This window comes from Brassica rapa, chromosome A03, assembly GCF_000309985.2.
Source record: "Brassica rapa cultivar Chiifu-401-42 chromosome A03, CAAS_Brap_v3.01, whole genome shotgun sequence".
Taxonomy (NCBI): Eukaryota; Viridiplantae; Streptophyta; class Magnoliopsida; order Brassicales; family Brassicaceae; genus Brassica; species Brassica rapa.
Genome location: NC_024797.2, coordinates 33,274,777 through 33,299,289, shown reverse-complemented (window position 1 = coordinate 33,299,289; position 24,513 = coordinate 33,274,777). Strand labels below are relative to the sequence as shown.

The 24,513-nt window shown below is 47.2% G+C and overlaps 1 protein-coding gene and 1 non-coding gene across 2 annotated transcripts in view; both read left to right on the top strand.

Moving 5' to 3' along the window:
- Positions 1-24,513, top strand: part of LOC117132821 — a 30,827-nt gene extending 6,314 nt beyond the window's left edge. Inside the window, exon 2 of the mRNA XM_033288055.1 lies at positions 1,490-24,513. Coding sequence (XP_033143946.1) covers positions 1,836-4,337 — 2,502 coding nt within the window. The 5' untranslated portion in view covers positions 1,490-1,835 and the 3' untranslated portion in view covers positions 4,338-24,513. The remainder of the gene's footprint in view (positions 1-1,489) is intronic.
- LOC117133137 lies at positions 14,256-14,362 on the top strand. The gene has a single exon (XR_004456978.1). It is a non-coding gene; the product is annotated as a small nucleolar RNA R71 (small nucleolar RNA).

Here is a 24,513-nt window from a genome sequence, read left to right as displayed (position 1 = left end):
CAAGATCTCTTGGCTTATCCACGACCGAAGCAGGAAAAAGTACCACGACGACCAGTCTCCTTCTTCCTAACATTCCATAGTCTGAGCACGAATCACTTGTACACAAAAATCCCCTAAAAGTTTGGCGCTAGAAGGAGGAGCAGTCATATACTACGTGATGATGGTGATAGACGGAAGAGACATTATATCCATTCCTTCAGAATATTTAAACCCCAGACATCTAGGGGCAAGAAACGACGTATTCTCACCAGATCTAAACCTCAGCTGGAAACACCTCTTCAAGGGAGGATAACACAACGCCAAACAGAATTAACCAGATCCAACACAGGGATTACCAACTGGTTCCTACTGGTTCCTGCTGGTTCCGGGTCCTATCCTCAGATCAGACTTTCTGCAGTCCCTGGTTCATGCTGGTTCCGGGTCCTATCCTCAGATCAGATCCCCACAGTCTTTGGATCTGTCAGCTCCAAGTCACAACCTCAAAGCCAGCCTCTACATTCTTTGGCCACTGCTGGTCTCGGGTCTCAACTGCAAAGCATGCCTCTACAACCGTTGGATTCAATATTCCCAACCAGGGGCAGTCACCACCAACATCAGGATTACTGGATAGCAAGCTCTAGACTCCACCAAAGTGTCCAGACTCATAACTCCGCCCCATAGGAGAAAGACAAGACGTCTTCAAGTAAGGCACAATGTTAGGGTCGAAAACGGTTACGACAAAGTTGACGTCCAAATCTCCGCAATACACAAGTATGTCCCTCCTCAACAAATTTTTTCGAGATGAAGTTTCATTCGAATTCCATTTAGATCAAACATAAGCCATCAGAAACATACCCGAACCAATTACGGATAGGTTCGAGTATGACAATCGGAACACGGACAAACCAAGCTCAGTCATTGCGCAACTACCGTACATGTATCCGGTCGCTACGTAGCGACCAAGCTCTTCCGAAACGTCGATTCGACACCAGCCCATGCATTCTCGTCTATCCTTCGATGCTATCTCCCGAAGACCGTAGCGAACTCAGTTCATGTTGTCCGCCATTCTAAGTCATCAATCAAACTTTACGGTAAAAACCGCGAAAAGTTCGTTCTTTATCGAAAGAAATCGTAATAAACGTTTCGAGTCGGAAGACGGCCCAAAGGGACCTAAGACACGACTTGAGGCCCAACTTACAATTTATTAACCAAAAGCCCGTAAACCGTAGGACGGTTTATGCTTGGTGCGCAAGGAAAGATAAATGTCAAGTTTCCGCGGATAAATACAAAATTTTGAAGATAATTACGAAGATCGGAAAAAATAGAATATCTCCATTTTATGTTATGACGGCTTAAAGGCAGAAGAGTAAAAGTGTAAACCGACCTAGGAGCGAGTATATAAGGAGCCCTAGGCGAGAGGCATGGGGGAGGACTTTTCAGAGCAAACTTAGCACTTAGAGCAATTTTAGGCAACTTTTCGTTTTTGATATTCGAGCTGCGACTCAACTAGGTTTTGTAGTCTTAAGGTTTTAGAACTACGAATCTCGCCGACAGCTCTTCAAGCCCAGGTTCTTACCTTGTTGTAACGCTCAGACGCGAATTCGGAATAAGATCAATTTTGCTCTCTTTTCTATTTCTTATACTTTATCGTTGTTATTCTCGTGTTCTGATTGCTTGGCGTGTGGTATTAGCAGATATCCGGGACCTCTGCAAAATTAGAGTTTTCCTAGTTTCCTTATTTAAACGGAAATCAACAGTGCGAATTTCGGTTCCCACAGTTTGGCGCTAGAAGGAGGGGGGGGGGGGGGGGTACGGATCAATCTAACCCGCAAAAGCCACATCACGCTCAATCAGACATGTCAACTGACGACGCGGATAACATGCAGACTCTTCTTAACGGAGGCAGCAGCACCGATCTCCACACTCCAGCAGCGGACGTATCCGCGGCCAACGCACCAGCCAACGCTGCGGCGCTCGAGGAGTTTAAAAAGATGTTCGCCACCTGCGAAAAGAGGTCGGAAGAACAGGACAGGCTCGTGAGTACCTTGACCAAACAGGTTGAAACCTTAACGGCAAGGACCAGAGCAATCCGTCCCCACGGAACCACTAAAGTCCGCGGGAAAAGAATCGACTTCGCCGCCCCACTCGATAGGCCTGGACCCGCACGGGAACGACCTTCAGGTCAAAACCCCAGCGAAAGATCTCCCATCGAAAAAGGGAACCCTAAGAGTCCTCCGCCTCCCGCGAAGGATTCGGAAGATAATGAAGTCGAGCACGTCGACCTGGATCCTAGCGATGTCTTCAACGATACCGATGAGGACGTTGACAGACATCTGAGAAGGACCAGAAGCCGATCCGCTCGGGAAAGCTCCCCCTTCGACAAACCAATGACGGAAGAGGAGGAAATCCTCTATTGCAACGAGCAAGAGGAGCTGGCTGAAAAGCAAACCGAGCTCGCTCGCAGCAAATGCCGACAAGCTCGGAAATCTTCTGAGGAGACATCGGATATTCGTGATCTTCGCGATTATATCACCAAGACTGCGGCAGAAGTAAGAGCCGTAAAATCCCAAATCCATCACGCTACCAGCGCTGCCCCCGAGATCGACAGGCTGCTAGAAGGGGCTCGGAAGATCCCCTTCACCACTCGCATCTCATATATGAGGGTATTCGATCCGGGGAAGATCAAAGTGTCAAAGTATGATGGTACGACCGATCCAAAGGTGCACATTCAGGCTTTCCACATCACGATGGGAAGAGCGAGGCTGAAGGACGGCGAAAAAGACACCGGCTACTTCCGTCTATTCATCGAGAACCTGGAAGGAGCAGCCCTCGAATGGTTCGAACGCCTTAAGCGAAACTCTATCCGGAGTTTCCGACAGCTCGCATCAGAATTTCTCAAACAATACTCTATGTTCATAGATAGAGAAACTTCTGATGTCGATCTCTGGAGTCTGTCCCGGAGGGAAGACGAACCCCTCCGCGAGTTCATCAGCCGATTCAAGCTGGTGATGTCCAGGGTCAGTGGGATAAGCGACAAAGTGGCCATCGACGCGCTCAGAAAGACGCTCTGGTACAAGTCGAAATTCAGAAAATGGATAACCCTCGACAAACCGCGGACGATCCAGGACGCCCTCCACAAGGCAACAGACTACATCATAATCGAGGAAGAAACGAAAGTTTTATCGCAAAAACATAAGTCGGCAAGACCATCCTCGAAAGACGTAGATCCGAAAGCGAAAAAAAAGAGCTCTCGTAACGACAAGTATGTCCATCACGAGGGGGAAGATCTCCAAGGAGCGCACAATTACAAGATCAGTTCGGACCAAGGCCGAACCACGGGTAATAAGTGGACCCGCAATCAAGGATATGACGAAAACACCTTCTGGGAGTTCCACCAGTCTCGAGGACACTCTACGACCAACTGCAAAGTCTTGGGAGCAAGGCTGGCCGCGAAGCTACTCGTTGGAGAGCTCTCCGAAGTGACCAGCGTGAAAGATCTCATCCTCGATTCCGATCGTCCTCCAAAGACGGACAGAAATCCGCCTGTGGAAAAATCCCCTCAACAAAACCAATTCGGGGATAAACGCGGCAGAAGGCTGGACGACAAGGGAAATGATAACAATCGTCGCAGAGTCAACATGATCATCAGAGGATCCCAATACTGCAACGATACCGTCTCGGCCATCAAGGCTTACCAGCGGAAGGCAGAGTCAAGTGAAAACTGGCCTACATGGTCTCCTCCCCGAGATGGCCAAAATTGCTCAATCACCTTTACAAAGGAGGAAGCTGGCGGCATCGATCAACCTCACTGCGACCCGCTCGTCATAGATACGAGATCTGGAAGTCGGGAGAGTACTCATCGACACGAGAAGCATGGTCAATGTAATCTTCTGCGACCCTCTCAATCGAATGAGCATCGGACTCGGGGAAGTAACTCCGGCGCCAAAACAACTCACGAGTTTTTCGGGCGAAGTGTCGATGACTCTCGGATCAATCCAGCTGCCAGTCATGGCCAAGGAGATCACGAAAATCGTCAAGTTCGCGGTAGTCGATCATCCCGCTATCTACAACGTGATCATGGGAACCTCATGGCTCAACACCATGCAAGCAGTTCCGTCAACGTACCACCTGGGTGTCAAATTCCCAAACCCAAGCGGAGTCGCGGCTATGTGGGGATGTCAAAAACAGTCGCGGCTATGCTTCCTCGCAGAGCACAAGTTAAGACAAATCGCGACTTCTGCAACGAAAAATCGCAAACACACGAAGATAGATCAATCTTCGGCCAAAAACGCCCCAAGGAAAGACGAGTTAACATCGTTTTCCGACCCAAACGCCTCGGACGTCGAAACTCAACATGAGTCCGAAGCCGACAATACAACTCAACCGGAACATCCGGAAAAGAGCATTGACCCAGCCACGATCGTCACGATCAAGGCGGCCAGCACGGCGATAACCGTCGAGTAAAAAAACTCTCGCGGCATGAAACAGAACTACGAGATGGCTTGATCCTCGAAAGGGGTACATAGGCAGCTCGTCGAAAGACGAGTTCAGCTATCCCCCTCGCTAAAAAAGGGGGGAGTGGGTGCGTATACTCATATACTCCCACATAGGAAAAGATGCATTATTGTAACCGATTTTTTAGAAATTCCAAAAACTTTTACTACAATTTACATTGCTCCTTTTTATCAAAAACGCATACGCTTCGGTTAACGCAAAAAATTTCAGGACACGCCTAGAAACGTTAAGACTCTTGTCAGCGGCCTCATCCGGCCCAAAATCGCAAAACAATCATCCTCAACACTTAAGATACACGTATAGTCCTCGAAACAACTGCGAGACGTCGCAAAGTTAAAATTCGAGATGATACGAACAAATTGTCCTAACGCGACCACCAAAACCTTACACCCCATTCGTCGTTAGGCCCCGACGAACACGCCAGCCGTCTTAAACAAACGTAACTCGATCACTCTTTTGAACTTCAAACGGCCAATGCAAGGACGAAAGCGCGCTACAACAAAAATCCGAAATTTTAGTTTAGCACTTCCAGTTGGCTTAAAAATTGTCTCTGAGAAGATGCTCGATTCATACCGTACAAGTTGTATAAGCCGAGAACCTATCGTGGACTTTAAATCGGTACGAATCAAGAAGAAATCACAACAGGAAAAACGATAGCCGGCTAGTCACCGCACAAACCTTAAACCGAAAATAAACCCAGGTCTTGCCCTAAACCCATCGCATTGGTCTCAGACATCTCAAGACATGATATCTAAATGATACGAGATCCTAAATCATGTCTCTCCGTTCACATCTCAACGTTCCCGAAAATCGTAAGAATAAGAAATTTTCTACGAAAAGTCACGAACGAACCGACAGATTGAACGTCTCATCGGAATTAAATATGAGACGACAACTCATATTTACTTCGAACCTACTCAGGAAAATTCGAAATAAAACATCCATCATATATATAAAAACCGCGTAAAGCGGTAGGGATTCAAAGCCACCAACGGCCAGTCCCGGAAAACGATAAAACGGCCAAAACAGGCCCATACAATCTCTCGAAATAAAGGCCACATTCGGCCACAAACGTAGAACAGATAAATAACCACCTCCCTCTTAATGATTACTCCACCTCTCAAGGTCCAAAGTAAAAGTCCCCGGACAACGAAGCTCCAAACGCATCCGCAGGACGATCTACTTCCTCACCATCATCGGGAAACCCAGTCGCGACCTCTTCAGTATCAGGAGAAACCGGGATGGGATCCCAGAATCCCTGGATCCTCCCATTCGATCGAGGGAATGAGCATCTCAGCGTGATCATGTTCGTTCATGCCGCCCTTCATCAAACTCATTTCCTTCTCGAAAACGTAGTGGTCGGCTCGCGTTTTCCAAAGACTTCTGACTGAACCACGGCACTCACGGAAATCGCCCACCATGGTAAAGGCGTCCTTGAGGTTCCCCTACTCGACCTGGAATTCAGAGGCATGAGTCTTCATCACCTCGACGATCTCCCTCTTGCCCTTCTGTTCCGCCTTGCGGACAGCCCTCGCATGATCACGAGCAAGTTGCGCAGCTCGCTCCAACATCTCGCCTTGCATGCGAGCGAGATCTCTTTCCGCTTTCTCCGCTTTAAAACGATAGACCATGGCCTCCCAATGGCCGAGCCAAGCAAGTTGAGGCCCTGCGAAACCGATTAACACGTTATAAGCGGAAAAAGAAACACCTAGGCAACCGCCAAAATTTAAAAAAAAAAAAAACTAACCCCGTTGATGATGCGAGACCCTTCAGCGACGACTTTCGGCCTCTCCGATTCATTCGTAGGCGGAGGAGCAACAAAGCCCGAGGGTAGACCAGCAAAGAAATCATCGAAGTCCGGAATAGGAACCTCGCTAGTACCGCTTCCATCACCGTAAGCAAGGTCTGGATCCCATCCTGGAAGCATAGAATCGTCCATCGAAAACTCTATGTCACCAAGATCGATATCCTTCCCCTTCGAAGAGTTCCACCCCATCGCAACAGTGGGGGCAGCGTCAGGACTCTGATCATTGGGCTCGGAGTCGCTCCCCGTTTCCACCCCCGAAACAGGACCGGGACGCACAAACCTCAACGCCTTCCGAACTCGCTTCGGCGTAAAAGAAGTCCATAAAAATGGACCGTTCCTGAGAAGATCCCTCACTTCAATGATATCCTCGGGGAACGGAGCAAGCAGGTTGATGAAGGGACGATCATTCGGCAACCTCCGGAACAGTGGGATACAACTCTCTTCGACAGACGCAGCGTCTATATGAACGAAGAAGAAACAATTCTTCCACGAGTTGAAGTTGGAGCTAAACCTTTTGACCACCGACATAAAGCTCCGAGGGACCAGCCTATACTTGTACGTATCCTTGATGATCTGTTGCCTCAAAAGCGCTTCAAAGTGATCGACGGTAAGGGTGAGACCATGCTCGTAGCTCAAAATCAGGATTCCAATGAGGTGCTGAATGGCAAGGGGATTCAGTTGGCTTATCGCCACCTCGAAATGGTCTAACATGCGGACGATAATTTCGGGAATCAGGAACCACAAGCGACAACGCACTACGAACGCTTCGTAACAAGTAAAGTAACCCTCCAGGGGCTACTAGCGCGTTCCCCTCGACGAGGAACCCGAAATTCCACCGTGTCCAGAATATGGTAGAGCGACCGCATGATCTCGAGGAACTCGTCGGTACTCCTGCTTGGAGCCCCTTCCTCGACTGCACGATGGGTCAGAACCGGGAACGACTTCTCTTTGGGAGGAGTGATCGAACCGTAATGCGCAACCCACCATGCCTCATTCTCGGCTGGGTCTACCGAATGAGGCACAAACTCTATCTTTGGAACAAGGAGCTCTTCATGAACGCTTGCGGACGAAGATCCTTTATTTGAAATCTTTTTCTTACTCGACATTTTGTATTTCTCTTTCTGGAAACTAGAAGAAAAGGATAGAGAGAAAGAAAGAAATTTTTTCTTAAGGAAAATCTTTATGAGAACAAGCAAGTGAAAAAATTGTGAAGAAGTTACCTCCCTTCTTATAGGCATGAGGAATTACTATTTACTTGCAGATTTTCGGACATAAACTTCGCCCAAATACACCAATCTCGTCCGAACTCGCCATACCGCGCGTTAGAATCTCGCTGGAAACCCACGATTCTAACGGGCTGAGGGGCTAACTGTTGGGGTCGAAAACGGTTACGACAAAGTTGACGTCCAAATCTCCGTAATACACAAGTATGTCCCTCCGCAACATATTTTTTCGAGTTGAAGTTTCATTCGAATTCCATTTAGATCAAACATAAGCCATCAGAAACATACCCAAACCAATTACGGATAGGTTCGAGTATGACAATCGGAACACGGACAAACCAAGCTCGGTCATTGCGCAACTACCACACATGTATCCGGTCGCTACATAGCGACCGAGCTTGAGTCAAGCTCGGTCGCTACGTAGCGACTGAGCGTCCGTCCCTCTCGGTCGCTACGTAGCGACCGAGCTCTTCCGAAATGTCGATTCGACACCAGCCCATGCAATCTCGTTTATCCTTCAATCCTATCTCCTGAAGACCGTAGCGAAGTCAGTTCATGTTGTCCGCCATTCTAAGTCATCAATCAAACTTTGCGGTAAAAACCGCGGAAACTTCGTTCTTTATCGAAAGAAATCGTAATAAACGTTTCGAGTCGGAAGACGGCCCAAAGGGACCTAAGATACGACTCGAGGCCCAACTTATGATTTCTTAACCAAAAGCCCGTAAACCGTAGGACGGTTTACGCTTGGTGCGCAAGGAAAGATAAATGTGAAGTTTCCGCGGATAAATACGAAATTTTGAAGATAATTACAAAGATCGTAAAAAATGGAATATCTCCATTTTATGCTATGACGGCTTAAGGGCAGAAGAGTAAAAGCGTAAACCGACCTAGGAGCGAGTATATAAGGAGTCCTAGGCGAGAGGCATGGGGGAGGACTTTTCACAGCAAACTTAGCACTTAGAGAAATTTTAGGCAACTTTCCGTTTTAGATATTCGAGCTGCGACTTAACTAGGTTTTGTAGTCTTAAGGTTTTAGAACTAGGAATCTCGCAGACAGCTCTCGAAACCCAGGTTCTTACATTGTCGTAACGCTCAGACGTGAATTCGGAATAAGATCTATTTTGCTCTTTTTTCGATTTCTTATACTTTATCGTTGTTATTCTCGTGTTCTGATTACTTGGCGTGTGGTATTAGCAGATATCCGGAACCTCTAGGAAATTAGGGTTTTCTTAGTTTCGTTATTTAAACGGAAATCGACAGTGCGAATTTCGGTTCCCACACACAACATTTTTCGTCCGGGCTGACAGCTTTGATAAGTTCATTATGCAGGGGAGTCAAGAGAAAAGTTCCTAGGAACACTGCAGGCGTACCAGGCAACCACTAAGAGGTAAGCGGAGAACCACCTATCTCTTTAGGCTTTAGTATCTAAGTGGTAATGGAATCCGAGATAAGCCTAATAGCTGGGTGGATAAAACGCCTTTTAGTGCTTGTCAACTTCCATTGGAGTTGTTCCACGAAAGAATCCCTGCCCAAGCGCCGGGAACACTGCTTCTCAGCATCCTGCAAAGGAGCCAAAGAAAAACGTGAACTCTACATCAAGACATACTGGCCTTCTGGGTTCTTGGGTCCAATTAGAGCAAAGGAGAGTAAAAGAAGCCAGAGGACACACGTTCCAGCTACTATTCATCTCTGGGTTTCGGGTTCCAGCTTCCAGGTCCCAGATCCCAGGTCCCGGATCCAGGTCCCGGGTCTCCGGCTACCTGCCTTACATGGAGGTGAAATCCAATGGCTCCACGAAAAAGTAAGCTCCGACCACCTTCCTACCGCTTTTACCGACAACAAATCCTGATATACCTCTTAAGGAAATTAAGGCCTTTTACCCCGCTACAAACTCTCGGGGAAACTCAGGATCCATGCCTCTCCAAGTCTCCAAGGTTGCACCCCTCGACAATTTGTAAGAAACGGAAGTTCCCAGTGAAGGAGTCAAGAATACGCCAGTCTACAAGGAAGTAGGTCCAAGGCACGTACCTTCCTGAACTTCTACGAAAGACATAACTGAGAGAAAAGAGAGGGCAAACGAGTTAACACTCAACCCAAGGGGCAAACATGCGTCAACAAATCTTGTTGGCTTGCCCACTAAAGGGAGGATTCAAGACAAAGCGACAGGTAATTTAGTAACATCCAAGAAACGCTGAGAGTGGCTCACCCAATAGGGAGCAGAGAGCAGCCAGAAGAAGTTACTAAATGACATCGACAAAAAGAGAATATCTACAGATCCTCATGTGCCAGAGCACTAGTTCCAAGGAGCCTCCAGGCTCTCAAGGATAAATCTACTGGTCCTCCAAGAGAAGTAGCCTCCACGCCTCAACAAAGATCTCCATTCCTCCAAGGTCCTGTTACAGGTCTAAGGACCCTGTATCCAACTGACGAATGTCAAACTCACTGAAGCATCAGCAAGTCCATCTCCGTCGGACCCTACATCACTGGGAGAAACCTACGTGAGTTACAAGACCGTAAAGTAAATCTTGTCGTCCAATGAAATGCAAAGATCAAGGTCCTAAATCCTACAAGATCACCTTCGAATAGGTCCAGAACCTGGAAGTTCTCCCGACTTCACCCATGAAATCGAAAGATAAGGGGCAAACTATTGGGAGTAAATAATTTTGGAAAATACTACTCTTGTTTCCGGGCAGGACCCTGGTCTCCATACATCGGCAAGAAGAAGTTCTGACTCTGACTCCAACTACGAAGCTCCGGCTCCGACCTCTGCTCCTATCCTTAACACCAGGTAAAAATGAAAGGTAAAAACTTTCAAAACTCTTCCGCAAACGAATTGTACTGTATTCAAACTCAGAGTTTGTACAGGGAGCGACAATAACAATGGGTATAAGACTTAAGGCAGGAATAGGTCTGATCAACCTGAGTATGCTTGTCAAAACTACCTATAACCCCGGTATAGGCCTAGAGCCATATCGGGGCCCCATAAGCAAGAGTACTGTAACACCTCCTGGTTAATTCAGGGAGTTTGCATATTGCATAAGTACTGCCACGTGTAGGGAGAAATACATAAATTCCTGCTTCTCCAGACGTGGAAAGCAGCGTAAGCCTGGCACTTGGGTTTCCGAATCCATAACCAGCACCCCTAAGTCTGATAGTGGCTTTCTGCAGAAAGCAGCATGCAGCACGGGAACTCGATAGTGACCAGCTTCCGAGCGGTAGAATGTGAAATCCCAACAGGTACCGGTAGTTGCCTCACCTAGGATGGCAGAATACGTTCCCTTAAAATACAAATCAAATACCCCTCGGTTATTAAGAACTTTCGGGTCCCCATGCAGTCTCCGGGTCCTGAACAAATTTCTTCAGGACATGGAAAAGGTAAACCTCCAGGTTCTTTATAACCCTCGGGCCCAACAACGACCTCAGGGTCTGAAGGAACCTCCGGGTTCCCAAACGACCTATGAGTCAAGAAGCAACCTCCGGGTTCAAAACGACTTCAGGGTCCTAAATACGACCTCATGGTCTAGAGGAACTTCCGGGTTCCTAATCGACCTCCGGGTCCCAAAACGACCTCAGGGTCCAAAATACGACCTCAGCGTCTAGAGGAACCTCCGAGTTCCCAATCGATCTTCGGGTCCTAAAACGACCTCAGGGTCCTAAATACGACCTCAGGGTCTAGAAGAACCTTCGGGTTCCCAATCGACCTTCGGGTCCTTAAACGACCTCAGAGTCTAGAAGAACCTCCGGGTTCCCAATCGACCTCCGGGTCCCTAAACGACCTCAGGTCTAGAGGAACCTCCAGGTTCCCAATCGACCTACGGGTTCCAAAACGACCTCAGGGTCCTAAATACGACCTCAAGGTCTAAAGGAACCTCCGGGTTCCCCATCGACCTCTGGGTCCTCACTCAAACTTCGTGTTCTAAAGGCGATCTCCGGGACTAGGGCAACCTCCGGGCTCCAGAAACGACCTTCGGGTCCCAACAACATCTCCGGATTCGGAAGCAGTACCAAGGTTTTGTTCGATCCCAGGATCCTGCCATTAAATCTCCGGGTCCCTAAGAGAGACCTGCTATCTCTTCGGAAAAATTCACGAGTAACCTATCTATGGAAGGTGTAATGTGAAGCATCCCTATAATCCAGGTTCATGAGTCGAACACATCTTGTTCCGTCTTTAAGACTTCCCAAAGGATAGCTGGATGACGCAAAGGAAGACACTGCTCCAAAAAGCTTACCTAGCAATCAACGAGAGTCTACCCGACAAAGATGACTTCGAGTCGAAAAGATATACGGGAAGGTCCCCTTGAAGGTCCACACAACCATCAGGTTCCCGGACAAAAATCCTTATAACCTAAGGGTTTCTGGACTAAGGTCCATACAAGCAACGGGTTCCTGGATGAAAGTTTATACAACCTCCGATCACATCTTCGAACCTATGGGTTTTAGAAAGATGTATCTCTAAACCTCAAGATTTTGGTAGAGCATGCCTAGGATCATCTGGGTTTCATGAAAGCACGACGCAAGGTCATCCCAGCATTGATGGTGGCTACATAGCTGAGAGTGGCCAAGGATCAATGGCAAAGTTCAACCAATGTTTCCACCTTCTTTATTTAGCATGGAAACTACTGCTCGCGCAAACAACATGTCCAGGAGATCTACTCCGGTATCAAGAATCAACTAGGTTATCTCCAGACACCAAGACGAACATGCTGAATGTCCCTTCTGCCAAAGTCAAGGTACGATCCAGAGACGAGGCAAGAAGCTACAGCTACAACATCAACACCAAAGGAGCATCAAGTATGCTAAACGCAGCAAGGAAACCGACACGGAGACCCTCCTGAAAGTCTATTACAGCCTTTACAAGCTCAAGAGGCACAAGCAAGCCAGTAGAATCAAGCATGAGAATCCTCAGTTTCGGCCTTCGGGTCTTATTCAACCTCTTCGTCCTCCTGATCCCTAGCCTCGCCAAGATTCTCCCTATTAAAATTCCTGGGTCCTGACCCATACACTCCTCCACACGATTCGTGGAGCCAGAGAGCCTCAAGAAATGCAAACTGAAGTCAGGCCTGAACTAAGCCCGAGTAAAACCACAGGAGAAGCATAAGCACCAAGGTATGAGCAGAAGCATCACCCTTTATGCAGGTGTTCCTGGCTTCTACATCAAAATTTCTGCCAATTCCGGCAAATCCCCACCGTAAGGGCAATGTCTCATCCTTATAAAGGAGAAAAAGAAAGGCCTACAGGCCCGACCTGATCTCGCACGACGGTGATGTCCACCCTTAGAGCATTTTCTAGGTCCTACATTGTGGTCCGTCCTGATTCTCCACTTCCAGGTCATCCGAATCGAAGGTCATACATCTCTAACCAGGCTGCAAATCCTTTCAAACCGAGCGCAAGTACATCCGAGAACGATCGACAAAGCAGCGTGATACTACGGTGCAACTTATAAAGTCCTATGAAGAAAGTCATGTTATTTCCTGCGTTCAAACATGAAGCGAGAAAATAAGGGGCAAACTGTTGGGGAAAAATATTCCATTAAGAGATTACTCCAGCTTCCGTCTTCCGGGTCCCTGCCTCTGGGTCCCGAGTCCCTGTCCCCGAGTCTGGGACCTTCCTCTGTCTTTCAGGCCAAGTGATTTCTCATGCCTTAAGATAAATGGAAATCTTCCATTTATCAGGTAACCAGCTTGGGCAAGAAGGATTCTTCCTAAATCTAAGAGAAAGAGGAAGTATTCCAATACATACGACCTCCCTTAAGAAAATGAAAATATTCTATTATCTAAGGATAAAATGAATATTTCCAAATCCAAAGAAGGGAGGCACGGCCTCTTCTGTAAAGATAGGTTTCTAAACCGAAAGAGGGAGGTCCGTGACGTCCATAACCAGAGCTCACCAATTCTACAGCCGCTAAGGCAAGATTCTACACCTAGAAGACCTTCTTCTCGGACAAGCCTAGGAGAGTCTGATCCCGGCGATTACTACCACGAAGATGAGGTCCTATGCTCTCTGCAGTACGTCTACAACTCTACATACTGGACCAGGCCACGATCTCCAGCACACCGACAGGGACACTCCATGCTCATCAAAGCATATCGAAGCTCCATGCTCCCTGCAGCATATCGACTACTCCACCATCTGTTCCGGCCATGTGCCCCATAGAACAGATGACTCCTATCATCTACAACGCCACGTGCCCATCCAGGCTACGTTTCTACATCAGAGCTACGTGCTCCTTAGGCCATGTGCCCATTATGCTATGCGCCCATCTAGGCTCTGTGCCTCCACATACATGAACTACGAACGGCTTGATCCCTCACTGAAGGGTACGTAGGCAATCCCCATTGAAGGATGCAGCTATAAATCCCAAACATCCTTCTCGGTTCCTCAAGGACCAACCTTGGTAACCGGAACCCTCAACTACAGATCAGGAGGCAAGCAGGGACCGACCCTGGAGTCGGCACCATCAATTGCAGACCCAGAAGACCCTACGATCTTCACTGCAGACAGGCGGTTCCTGCCCAACAACCGATCTTTCTTACTGCTACTAAGACACTGACGACATATACCAGCCCATACCCGTATGGCACTACCCTCAGATCAGGATCTCCTGGCTTATCCACGACCGAAGCAGAAGAAAGTACCACGACGACCAGTCTCCTTCTTCCTATCATTTTGTAGTCTGAGCACGAATCACTTGTACACAAAAATCCCCTAACACAAGAGGTAAATCATCATCAAATCCATGGTGAGGGAATTCTCTGCGGTAGTCATTGAAGCGCTCCCATGCATCCAAGAAAGACTCATCAGTGAGCTGTCTGAAGGAGGTGATCTTGTTTCTCAATGCAATTGTTCTCGTCTTATAGTAGAAATGGCTGAGGAAGAGAGCCGGTTGGGAGGGAGTTCAACCACCGTGCAGCTTTTCCATCAAGAGAGAATTGAAATAGCATGCACTTGATGTAGTCTAGTGGGAGACCATTCGCGCGAGTGAAACTGCAGAATTTTTGGAAGCTCTCAATATGCTCCATTGGAATTTCAGTAGAGAGACCAGAGAACACCTTTCTCTGCACTAGGCCAATCAAAGCAGGCTTCATCTCGAAGTTTTGTCTGAGGCAGGGTGGAGGAAATATGGCAGAGCGCGTAGTAGAGATGTTACGTGGAAGGTTTCTCTGCCCGATCGGAACAGCTTGCTCCGGCTGTTCCTGCTGCTCTGCTGAGCAGCGAGTAGAGCAGCTTCCTCCTGAGCTTGGATGGTCTGCTGCATCTGAAATATCTGATGTTTCACGAGTGCATTGCAGCCGTGAGATCATCCTGATTTGCGTGATCACCCATAATGGTGTCGGTTTGTTCTTTCTAACCTTGCTAGCTTCTGGTTGGTAAGTGTCACCAATTCTCCTTCTGCGTTTCTCCGAGTATGTCTACTGGTCATGCACCTCGAACATGAGTTACAACAAAAAGGATGGAGAAGTTAAAGGTCTTAGACTAAATAAATAACGAAAAAATAAAGGTAAAAAGATGGTCTCGGGAAACGGTGCCAAATTGATATTACCTGTATACGCACACCAATTAACCTAATGTGCACACTACCACAATCGAATGGTATGTCGATGTAGCATTTTAGGATCGAATCCATAGAGACCAAAAATTACACTTTATTTCTATAGGATCAATATCAAGCTAAAACAATATGGGGGTTTTGAGTTTAAAGAAGCAAAATAAAGAAGTAAACAGATTGGATTAAGGTTTTCAGATTAAATAGAATGCTACCCTAGGGTGGGTTGATCGGATGTTAAACAAGTGTGAGCAAAACAATTATTCAAGTTCAATTTAGCTCTAGTCTAGAACTCGGATCACTTAAGATAGATCAGCCCACTGTCGTGGTGCCTCACCTTTTGTCAATCGATCTCAGTACCTAACCTCTCGTTTGAACTGAGACGCGATGACAAACGTTAAGATCAACTCCGATCTGTTCACGAAACACCCTAACATCTAATTTTGCTGGTTAGGGATACAAGGCTCAAATCATAACAGATCTAGCAACCTATTACACGATTAATGAATAGGTTAAACCTAGGATCAAACAATAACTGGCAAGTTTAATGCAAGCAATAAGAACAGTTATGAATGAAGACAATTGAATGATTAATGTATTTATGTTTAGCGCACAGATCTAACACCCTAACACCCTAGACTAAGCAAGCTGACTACTCAGCCATAAAGCAAGGAAACAAAGATACTGAGGCTGAATAAAACATGTATAGATAAAATTGAATAAGCGTTCAGGGGGTTCTTCTCTGTGGTGAGAGAGATGGAGTCTTTCCCTTTACAAAGTATCAAATCACAAATCTCTAAAAGCTCAAGTCTGGTTCCTTGTCTCAAAAACAACATAGAATGTAAAAAGAAAGAGAAAAATATGATATATCAAAGCCACAGGCGGCTGGGAGAAAAATATGGGATAGTTAGGGAAAATCATGTAATGACTTGTAGTTTCCTTAAAAATTTCTGCGGTGAGAACAAGCAGTCGGGGTGCTCCACTCGATCGGGACTGAAAAATTCCAAATTACACTTATTTCTTCATGCGCCCTTCTCTTGCTCAGCTACCACTCCGGACCTGAAAGGACTAAGAATGGACTAGACAGACTCGATAACTGACTGAAAACCTTATGAAAACATATATACAAAGGTGTTAAAAACACCATTTATGAGAGACTTAGAAAATCTCTTCGGATAGATGCTCGATTCTTACCAGACAAGTCGAATAAGCCGAGAACCTATCCCGGACATTAAATCGGTACGAGTCAGGTTAAGATCGCATACAAGATACGTAAGCTGAAGTAGTCATCGCACACCCTAAAACCGACCGTAAACCTAGATCTTACTCTAAACCCAGCACACTGGTCTTTAACATCTTAAGGCATGGTATTTGATGATACAAGATACCAAAAGTTGTCTCTTCGTATATTCCACGTTCACTAATCTTGGCAAAAATTAAAAAAAAATTCAAACATCTACAAGAAAAAATTAAACAACAAATACAACGATCTATCGAAAAAGTTAGGGATCCGATGACAACTCATATTCTTCCCTCTACATCTACAAGAAAGCATGAACTCTTTAAACATAATATCATAATTCTTTAAAACGAAAAAGCCGCCCAGCGGCAAGGATTCGAAGCCACACACGGTCAGTCCCGATAACATAGAAACATGGCCATACTCGGCCAAAGATAAAAATAAACTGCCACACATGGCCTAAACAAACGAGAATTTGATATATAACATAAACAGGGAACACGTCCCCTTCGGATACCAAGTCCAACCACCCATTCCTTTCACGGGTCAAACTCATGATCTCCACATATCGACTGCCCGAACGAGCAATCATTAACCGGGGCGGTTTGCTGATTCACCTCACCGGCTTTGACAGGGATTTTCTATCCCACTTTCTCCGAATCAGGAGACACGGGGATCAGAGCGCACTGATCTCAAATCCTTGCTTCGATCTGAGGGATCATGGAAGCCATGTTCGCATTCCTATTCATGCGACGGGTCTGCTTACCCAACTCTATTTCGTAAGTATACTCGGGTACTTGAGTAAGGTATAACCTGCCAACGGCACCGCCGCACTCGTGGTAATCGCCAATAGACTTGTGTGGGAACCGAAATTCGCACTGTCGATTTTTGAAAGTTAAATATGGAGGGAGGTCAAGATAACCCGACTTTCCCTGAAGGTCCGGATTCTCTGCGTAACCACACGAAATCGAAAAAGAAGGACAGATGACAAAACGTAAGTAAAAAGTCGCTCGAAGGCATTTTATTGATTAAATGATATGAATACAAAATTCCTCCGAAAGAAGAGAAGAGATATGCTGCGACAGAAAATATAGAGCTGCAGGAAGCAAAACGTCCTAAGCCTTGCCTTGCTAGTCTAACCACCTAAGCCCTAAGTTTTCTAAGCTAACAGGAATTCTCTAAGTCTCTAGATCTCGGATTTGCTCTCATGGCTCTGCCTCTTCCCCAAGTTTATTTATATACTCCTCCTAGGTCGGTCTATTCTCCCTTTGGGCCGGATCTATCGCGAATAAGGCTTTTTCTGTTTTCGTCCATCTTCCATGTTTATCAAGAAACTTGACATTTATCTTCGGGAAACTTGATATTTATCTTGTTATGTAAAGATAAACACAAACCATCATACTTATCTCGAATTTAATTTAAAAAATCGTAAATGGGCCGCTTGGTCATGTTTGGGTCCTTCCGGGCAGTTCTTTAGACTTTCGACGTTCTTACGACTTTTCCGAGAAAGTACTCTTGTCACGATTTCGATCTTCTGAAAGATCTCCAATTCTTCGTATAGTTGAGATGATGGTGTTTTAGGATAACCGTCATCGTCTTATACGATGGATTGAGATCTATCCGTCAACTGAAGCTTTCGCGGTTTTCCAAAACTTTCCCGATGATTCCGATCGAAGCGAAACGGGAGTTTTAGATTCGCGATTCTAAGGATTCGAACTGCGAGGCTCCGAGTAAGGATGCAAAGTGCGGGATTGGACTAGCATCGGGATGGTTTTACGAGGAATTGGCCGCACTTGCCAAACGGGTCGCAGCCCGGCGCCCAAGACCATGACGTCGGTTTGGCCGCCGGCGCCCAGGGCCGTGACGCGGGTCTGGCCGCCATCTCCTGGGGCCATGATGTCGGGCTGGCCGCCGGCGCCCCGGGCCGTGACTTCGGGCTGGCCGCAGGGGCCCCGGGCCGTGACGTCGGGCTGGCCGCCGGCTCCCAGGGCCGTGTCGTGGGCCTGGCCGCCGGCGCCCGGGGCCGTGGCTCGGGTCTGGCCGCCTGGCGTCCGGGGCTGTGTCCCCCGGGTAACCCGTTTTGGTTGTTCGTTTTCTCGGTTTTTCTTTTCAGCGATTGTTTTGCGGAAAATCCATAGATAAGAAATAATCTTAGCCGTTGATTTCGAGATAACCGGTTTTGACCCCAACAGTTAGCCCGTAAGACTCGGAGACGATCTTGCGGGTGGACGATATGAGTTGAAAATCGAAATCTTTGGCTAAGGATATTTTGTTGCGGAAATCCATGTTACCCTTTCTTTTGTGGACAGTTTATGTCGTTGATTGATATGATGCTCGGTGACTGCGGGTCGGAAGTCGTGCGCCTGTCAAGGGAGTTGGAGTCGTTGCAGGAGGCTTTGAAGCGTACTGAGGCTGTGTTACAGACCATCGAGAATGCCCATGCTGCCCAGACATCTCAGCTCGAAGTCCGAATCGGCGATCTCGAACGTGACCTCGGGAAGACCGCGAGTTCATTGCTCAAAGTGAAGAAAGAGAAGAAACACAAGTCCTCCGAAGTCCGTCGTCTTCAACAGAAGATTCAGAGTCTTGAGGAGACGGGGGCTCGCAAGTTGACGGAGACCGTTGATCCCCGTGATAACTTCTTCGCTCGTCTGACGAAGATGGCCATCCTGTTCGAGTCCCTGATAGCTGTCCGTAAGAGGGACTTGGCTTTGGCGGGTATCGAGGGGAGCCTAAGCGAGATCCAGCTGTTTAGAGGCAATGAGGCCCGTCTCTAGATTCCGAAGAAGCTAGGCTGCTGTCGTGTAAGGAAGAGTGGGCGGTTTCCAGAGAGGACTTCGACTTGATTCTCGCTGGTCTGAAATCCGTGTGCACCCTTGTACCAGATTTGGAGGGTTCAGAGGACCAGGGCCACGCAGTCGAGGATCGCGAAGCTGGCGCGGATGAGGCAGGCAGTGGTGGTGCGACTAAGGGAGGCGACAGCGAGACCGTTCCTACTTTTGGGTGAGTTTGAGGATGAAGGTGATGCTCCGGGGAGCATCTAGGTTTATCAATCCCTTTAGGGATTTTTTCTTTTATTTTGATTGTGTTTCGGCCGTCATGAGGCCATGATGTATGTTTTTAGGACTGGCCGTTGGTGGCTTTGAATCCCGGCCTTTTTCAGAGCGTTTGTTGAACTTGCGGCTCAATCTACAAAATATTATGTTTTCATAAGAACTTCTGTTTATCGAAGTTAGAGGGACAGGGTGTGAGTTGTCGTCTCATTCCTGCCTATCAGATGATCACTGTATCCACCGATTATACAAAGCGAGAATTTTTTGCGGTTTACTAATTTACGCGAAAATTCGTGGAACGGACAGTCGTAAGCGAAGAGACAGGTTTTGGGATCTCGTATCGGGCGTTGATACTATGTCTATGAGATGTTGAATACCAGCAAGGCTGGGTTTAGGGCAAGACCTAGGTTTACTCTCGGACTGAGGCTTTGTGATGAAAAATCGGCTTTCGTTTTGCCTATTTGCGATTTTAACCTGATTCGTACCATTTTAAAATCCGCAAAGTGTTATCGGCTTATATGATTTGTCTGGGTATGAACCGAGCTACTTCCGTTCGGAAGTGCTAACCAAAATTTTGGATTTCTTGTATAGTGCGCTATGTTATCCTTGTCGGATGTAAGAGAGCCTACCCTTAGGCGGCTTGTCTGTTTAGGACGTTAGAGTTCGTTTGTTGTGATCAGCAACAACGATATGATACACGTTTTGTAGGCGTATGGAGTTTTTGTTGAAAAATATTTGTTCGAGCACGAAGCAACGTCTCGCAGTGCTGTGAATTAATTTTTCTTATGCCATAAAAGAATTATGGGCTTTTAGACCGCGAATCATTTTCGGGTGATAATTTTATAATCGTTTGGTGGATACTGGATCCGTTGTTGTAGCCGTTTAGTAATTGGCGAATTGTGTTGTTTGCAAAGAGTTTCGAAAATTTGGAGTCTTTGTCTGTAAAGAGTTTCGATAATTTGGAGTGTTCGAAAATCGTGGGAGAATACGAGTATACGCACCCCACTCCCCCCCCCCCCCCCCCCCCCCTTTAATCGGGGGGATAGCTGAACCCGCCGGTTAGCGAGTAGCCTACGTACCCCTTTTCGAAGATCAAGCCGTCTTGTAGTTCTTTACTCCACGTTTATGGTTAGTGTTAGTATTTCATAAGATGCATCGCGTTCCAAGTTCTTGGGATTTTTACGTGTTGCATGTTTGCGATTTGATACGAACCTGGTCGGACCACTTTTATGACTTTGTACGGTCCTTCCCAGTTCGCTCCCAGATTTCCTGCGTTTCGTTCGGCAGTGTTTTGGAAGACTTTACGCAAGACTAAATCGCCTTCTTTGAACCTGCGATGGCGCACGTTCACGTTATAGTACCTTGCGGCAGCGTGCTGGTAATTTTGGATCCGAATGAGCGCCTGGTCGCGGCGTTCGTTGATAAGATCGAGATTGTCCAGCAGCTTGGCGTTGTTTAGATCTTCCCGTTCGGGAAGGAATCTTCCTCTTACACCGGGAAATTCCACTTCCGCCGGAATCATGCATTCTGTCCCGTAAACGAGGGCGAAGGGAGTTTCTCCCGTTGCTCGTCTCGGGGTGGATCGATGTGACTAGAGAGCCCCTTCGAGTTCTTCTGCCCATCGCCCCTTTTTGGCTTCTAAGCGTTTTTTCAATCCGTCTAGGACGGTTTTGTTTTATGGTTTCCGCCTGTCCGTTGCACTGTGGATATCTAGGAGTGGACTTGTTAAGTCATATTTTCCATTTCTTGCAGAATGCCTCGAATCGGGTAGAGATAAACAAATATCCGTTGTCCGTTACAATTTCGTATGGGACGCCATGTCTAGTTATGATGTGTTTCCAGACGAAGTTCTCGACTTGTGCGTCTTTGATACTTGCGTAGGATTCTGCTGCTACCCATTTTGAAAAGAAATCCGTGAGGACTAGGAGGAAACGTTTCTGCTTTGATTTGTGTAAAGGTCCGACAATGTCCATGGACCATCGCATGAAGGGATACCGGGACGAGATAGAGGAGAGGATCTCTGCGGCTTGGCGAATCGTTGGAGCGTGTCTTTGGCACTTCTCGCATTTCCGCGCGAATTTCTCGCAATCTTTGATCATAGTTGGCCAATAATAACCATGCCGTTTTATTTTGATTGCGAGAGATCTTCCGCCGGAGTGATTTCCGCATGATCCGGAATGGACCTCTTCAATGATTTTTCTCATCTTTTCTCCTTCCGCGCATGTCATGAGAGAGCCGGAGAATCGCCACTTATAAATTTTGAGTCCCGGGTCAGAGCTTGAGGCGAGGGCGGCTAAGGCATCGGCCTGGACATTTTCCGAATGGGGAATCCTGGTGAGGGCGAACTGGTCGAAGTCACGAGCCAAGTCCTGGACGAGTTTTAGACATGCATCCATCCTTTTATCCCTTGCTTCGTATTCTCCGCTGTAATGGTTTGCGACTAACTGAGAGTCGCACTAAGCGTGAATATTACGGATTTTTAGTCCATGGGCAAGCCGCAAGCCTGCGACAAGCGCTTCGTACTCTGCCTCATTGTTTGATGCGTGAAAATCTAAACGGAATGACTGCTCTAGGATTTCTCCGGTAGGCGAGGCGAGTCGAATCCCGATCCCGGATCCTTGTTTAGACGACGATCCGTCGATGTGAAGGACCTAAGTCGAATTCGGTTCTTCGTTGGTTATGTCTCCCGTGGGTAACTCTACCAACAAATCTGCGAGTACTTGTGATTTCGCGCAAGTCCTTGGGCGATATTCGACATCGTACTCGCTTAATTCGATCGCCCATTTTGCGAGTCTGCCGGACTGGCTTGGGCTGGGCAGAATTGTCTGCAGGGGGAATGTGGTGAGAACCACTATGGTATGAGACTGAAAATACGGTCTCAGCTTTCTTGCTGAAGTTATGACAGCGAATGCCAATTTTTCCATCAATGGATATCGAGTTTCCGCGTCTAGTAATGTCTTGCTTACGTAAAAGATCGATTTTTCTTCTCGTATCAAGACGCCGCTAACTGCCGATGCAGAGACCGCGATGTAGAGGAATAAAGGTTCCGCCTTCTACGGGTTTCGCAAGAACGGGAGGAGTGGCCAGGTAATGTTTCAGCAGTTGGAAACCCTTCTCACACTCCTCTGACCACTCGAACTTTTTATTTCCCTTCAATGTTTCGTAAAACGGAAGGCACTTATCCGTGGAGCACGAGATGAAACGATTCAAGGCTGCGACTCTTCCGGTTAATCTATGGACCTCTCGTTTGGTTCTCGGAGAGACCATTTCTATCAGTGCGTCGATTTTTTTAGGGTTGGCCTCTATCCCGCGAAATGTCACGAGGTAACCGAGGAACTCTCCCGATGCTACCGCGAACCTGCATTTTGCCGGATTGAGTTTCATCTTATGCTGGTTCAGCCTTGCGAAACACTCTTCTAGGTGAGATATATGATCGCGTTCGTCAAGGGATTTCATGAGTATATTGTCGATATACACTTCCAAGGTTTTTCTGAGTTGTTCGAAAAACATCTGGTTGACGAGCCGTTGATATGTGGCACCGGCGTTCTTAAGACCGGACGACATTACTTTGTAGCAATATGTTCCACGATTGGTGATAAATGCAGTTTTCTCGCGATCGTCGGGGTTCATCATGATCTGTTTGTAACCAGAGAAAGCGTCCATGAATGATAAGAGTTTGTTCCCTGCGGTTGCTTCGACCAGTCGGTCGATATGCGGAAGCGGGAAACAGTCTTTTGGGCATGCTTTGTTGAGATCAGTAAAGTCTACGCATACTCGCCACTTTCCGTTTTTCTTTTTGACTACGACGGGATTGGCAAGCCAGTCGGGATATCTAACTTCTGTTATCGACCCTACTTTGAGGAGTTTTTCGACTTCCTCATTGATTGCAGTGGCGCGTTCGGGTCCCAGCTTTCGTCTCTTTTGCTTGACGGGTTTGTGAGTCGGGTCGATATTAAGTTCATGACATGTTATGTTGATGTTGATTCCTGTCATATCTTCCGCGGTCCAAGCGAACGTATTGAGGTTCTTCTTGAGACATGCTATGAGCTCTGCTCTTAACGGTTCACGGAGATTGGTTCCAATTTCGACGCATCGCTCTGGGTAAGACTCGTCGAGGCAGATCGAGATTACCGGCTCACAGGTGGGTTCACGCTTCCCTTCTAGGGCTTCAGCTCTTTGCGACTGCCAGAAGACCTCCGGAGAGTCTTGCAATGCTGGTTCGTGAACCGTTTGCTTTTTTCGGGGGGTTTCGATTTCAGAGCTTTTTCGTTTTAACCCAGCGGCTAGGCAGACTTGCGATATTTCACGATCTCCTTGTATCGTTTCGACCCCGAGAGGAGTCGGAAATTTGAGGCATAGGTGGAATGTCGAGGGGATCGCTCGCATGGAATTCAACCATGGAGTTCCGACGATCACATTATACGCTGTCGGACCATCGACCACCAGGAATTCCACGGTTTTGGTGACGCTCCCGGCTTTGACTGAGAGATCAATCGACCCAAGGGTCAACGTAATGTTTCCCGAGAGTCCGACTACTGGACTGGGATCGTCTGTGATAGTGCTTAGATCGATCTCCATTTTCTAAAGGGTGCTTTTATAGATAATATCGGCCAAGCATCCGGTGTCGACCAATACTCTTGCTACGTCGATCTCTTGAATCGTAAGTTCGATCACGAGGAGGTTGTTGCGAGGTTTGGCTTGACGAGCCGTTGCTCGGTCCTCGAATGACATGATGTTGCGGACAGGCGACGTGGTCATGCTGAATCTTAATCGACTGGCGGTTTTTGAGTTAGAGAATCTGACCCCCCTCCTTCTAGCGCCAAACTGTGGGAACCGAAATTCGCACTGTCGATTTTAGTAAGTTAAATATGGAGGAAGGTCAAGATAACCCGACTTTCCCTGAAGGTCCGGATTCTCTTTGTAACCTCACGAAATCGAAAAAGAAGAACAGATGACAAAACGTAAGTAAAAAGTCGCTCGAAGGCGTTTTATTGATTAAATGATATGAATACAAAATTCCTCCGAAAGAAGAGAAGAGATATGCTGCGACAGAAAATATAGAGCTGCAGGCAGCAAAACGTCCTAAGCCTTGCCTTGCTAGTCTAACCACCTAAGCCCTAAGTTCTCTAAGCTAACAAGAATTCTCTAAGTCT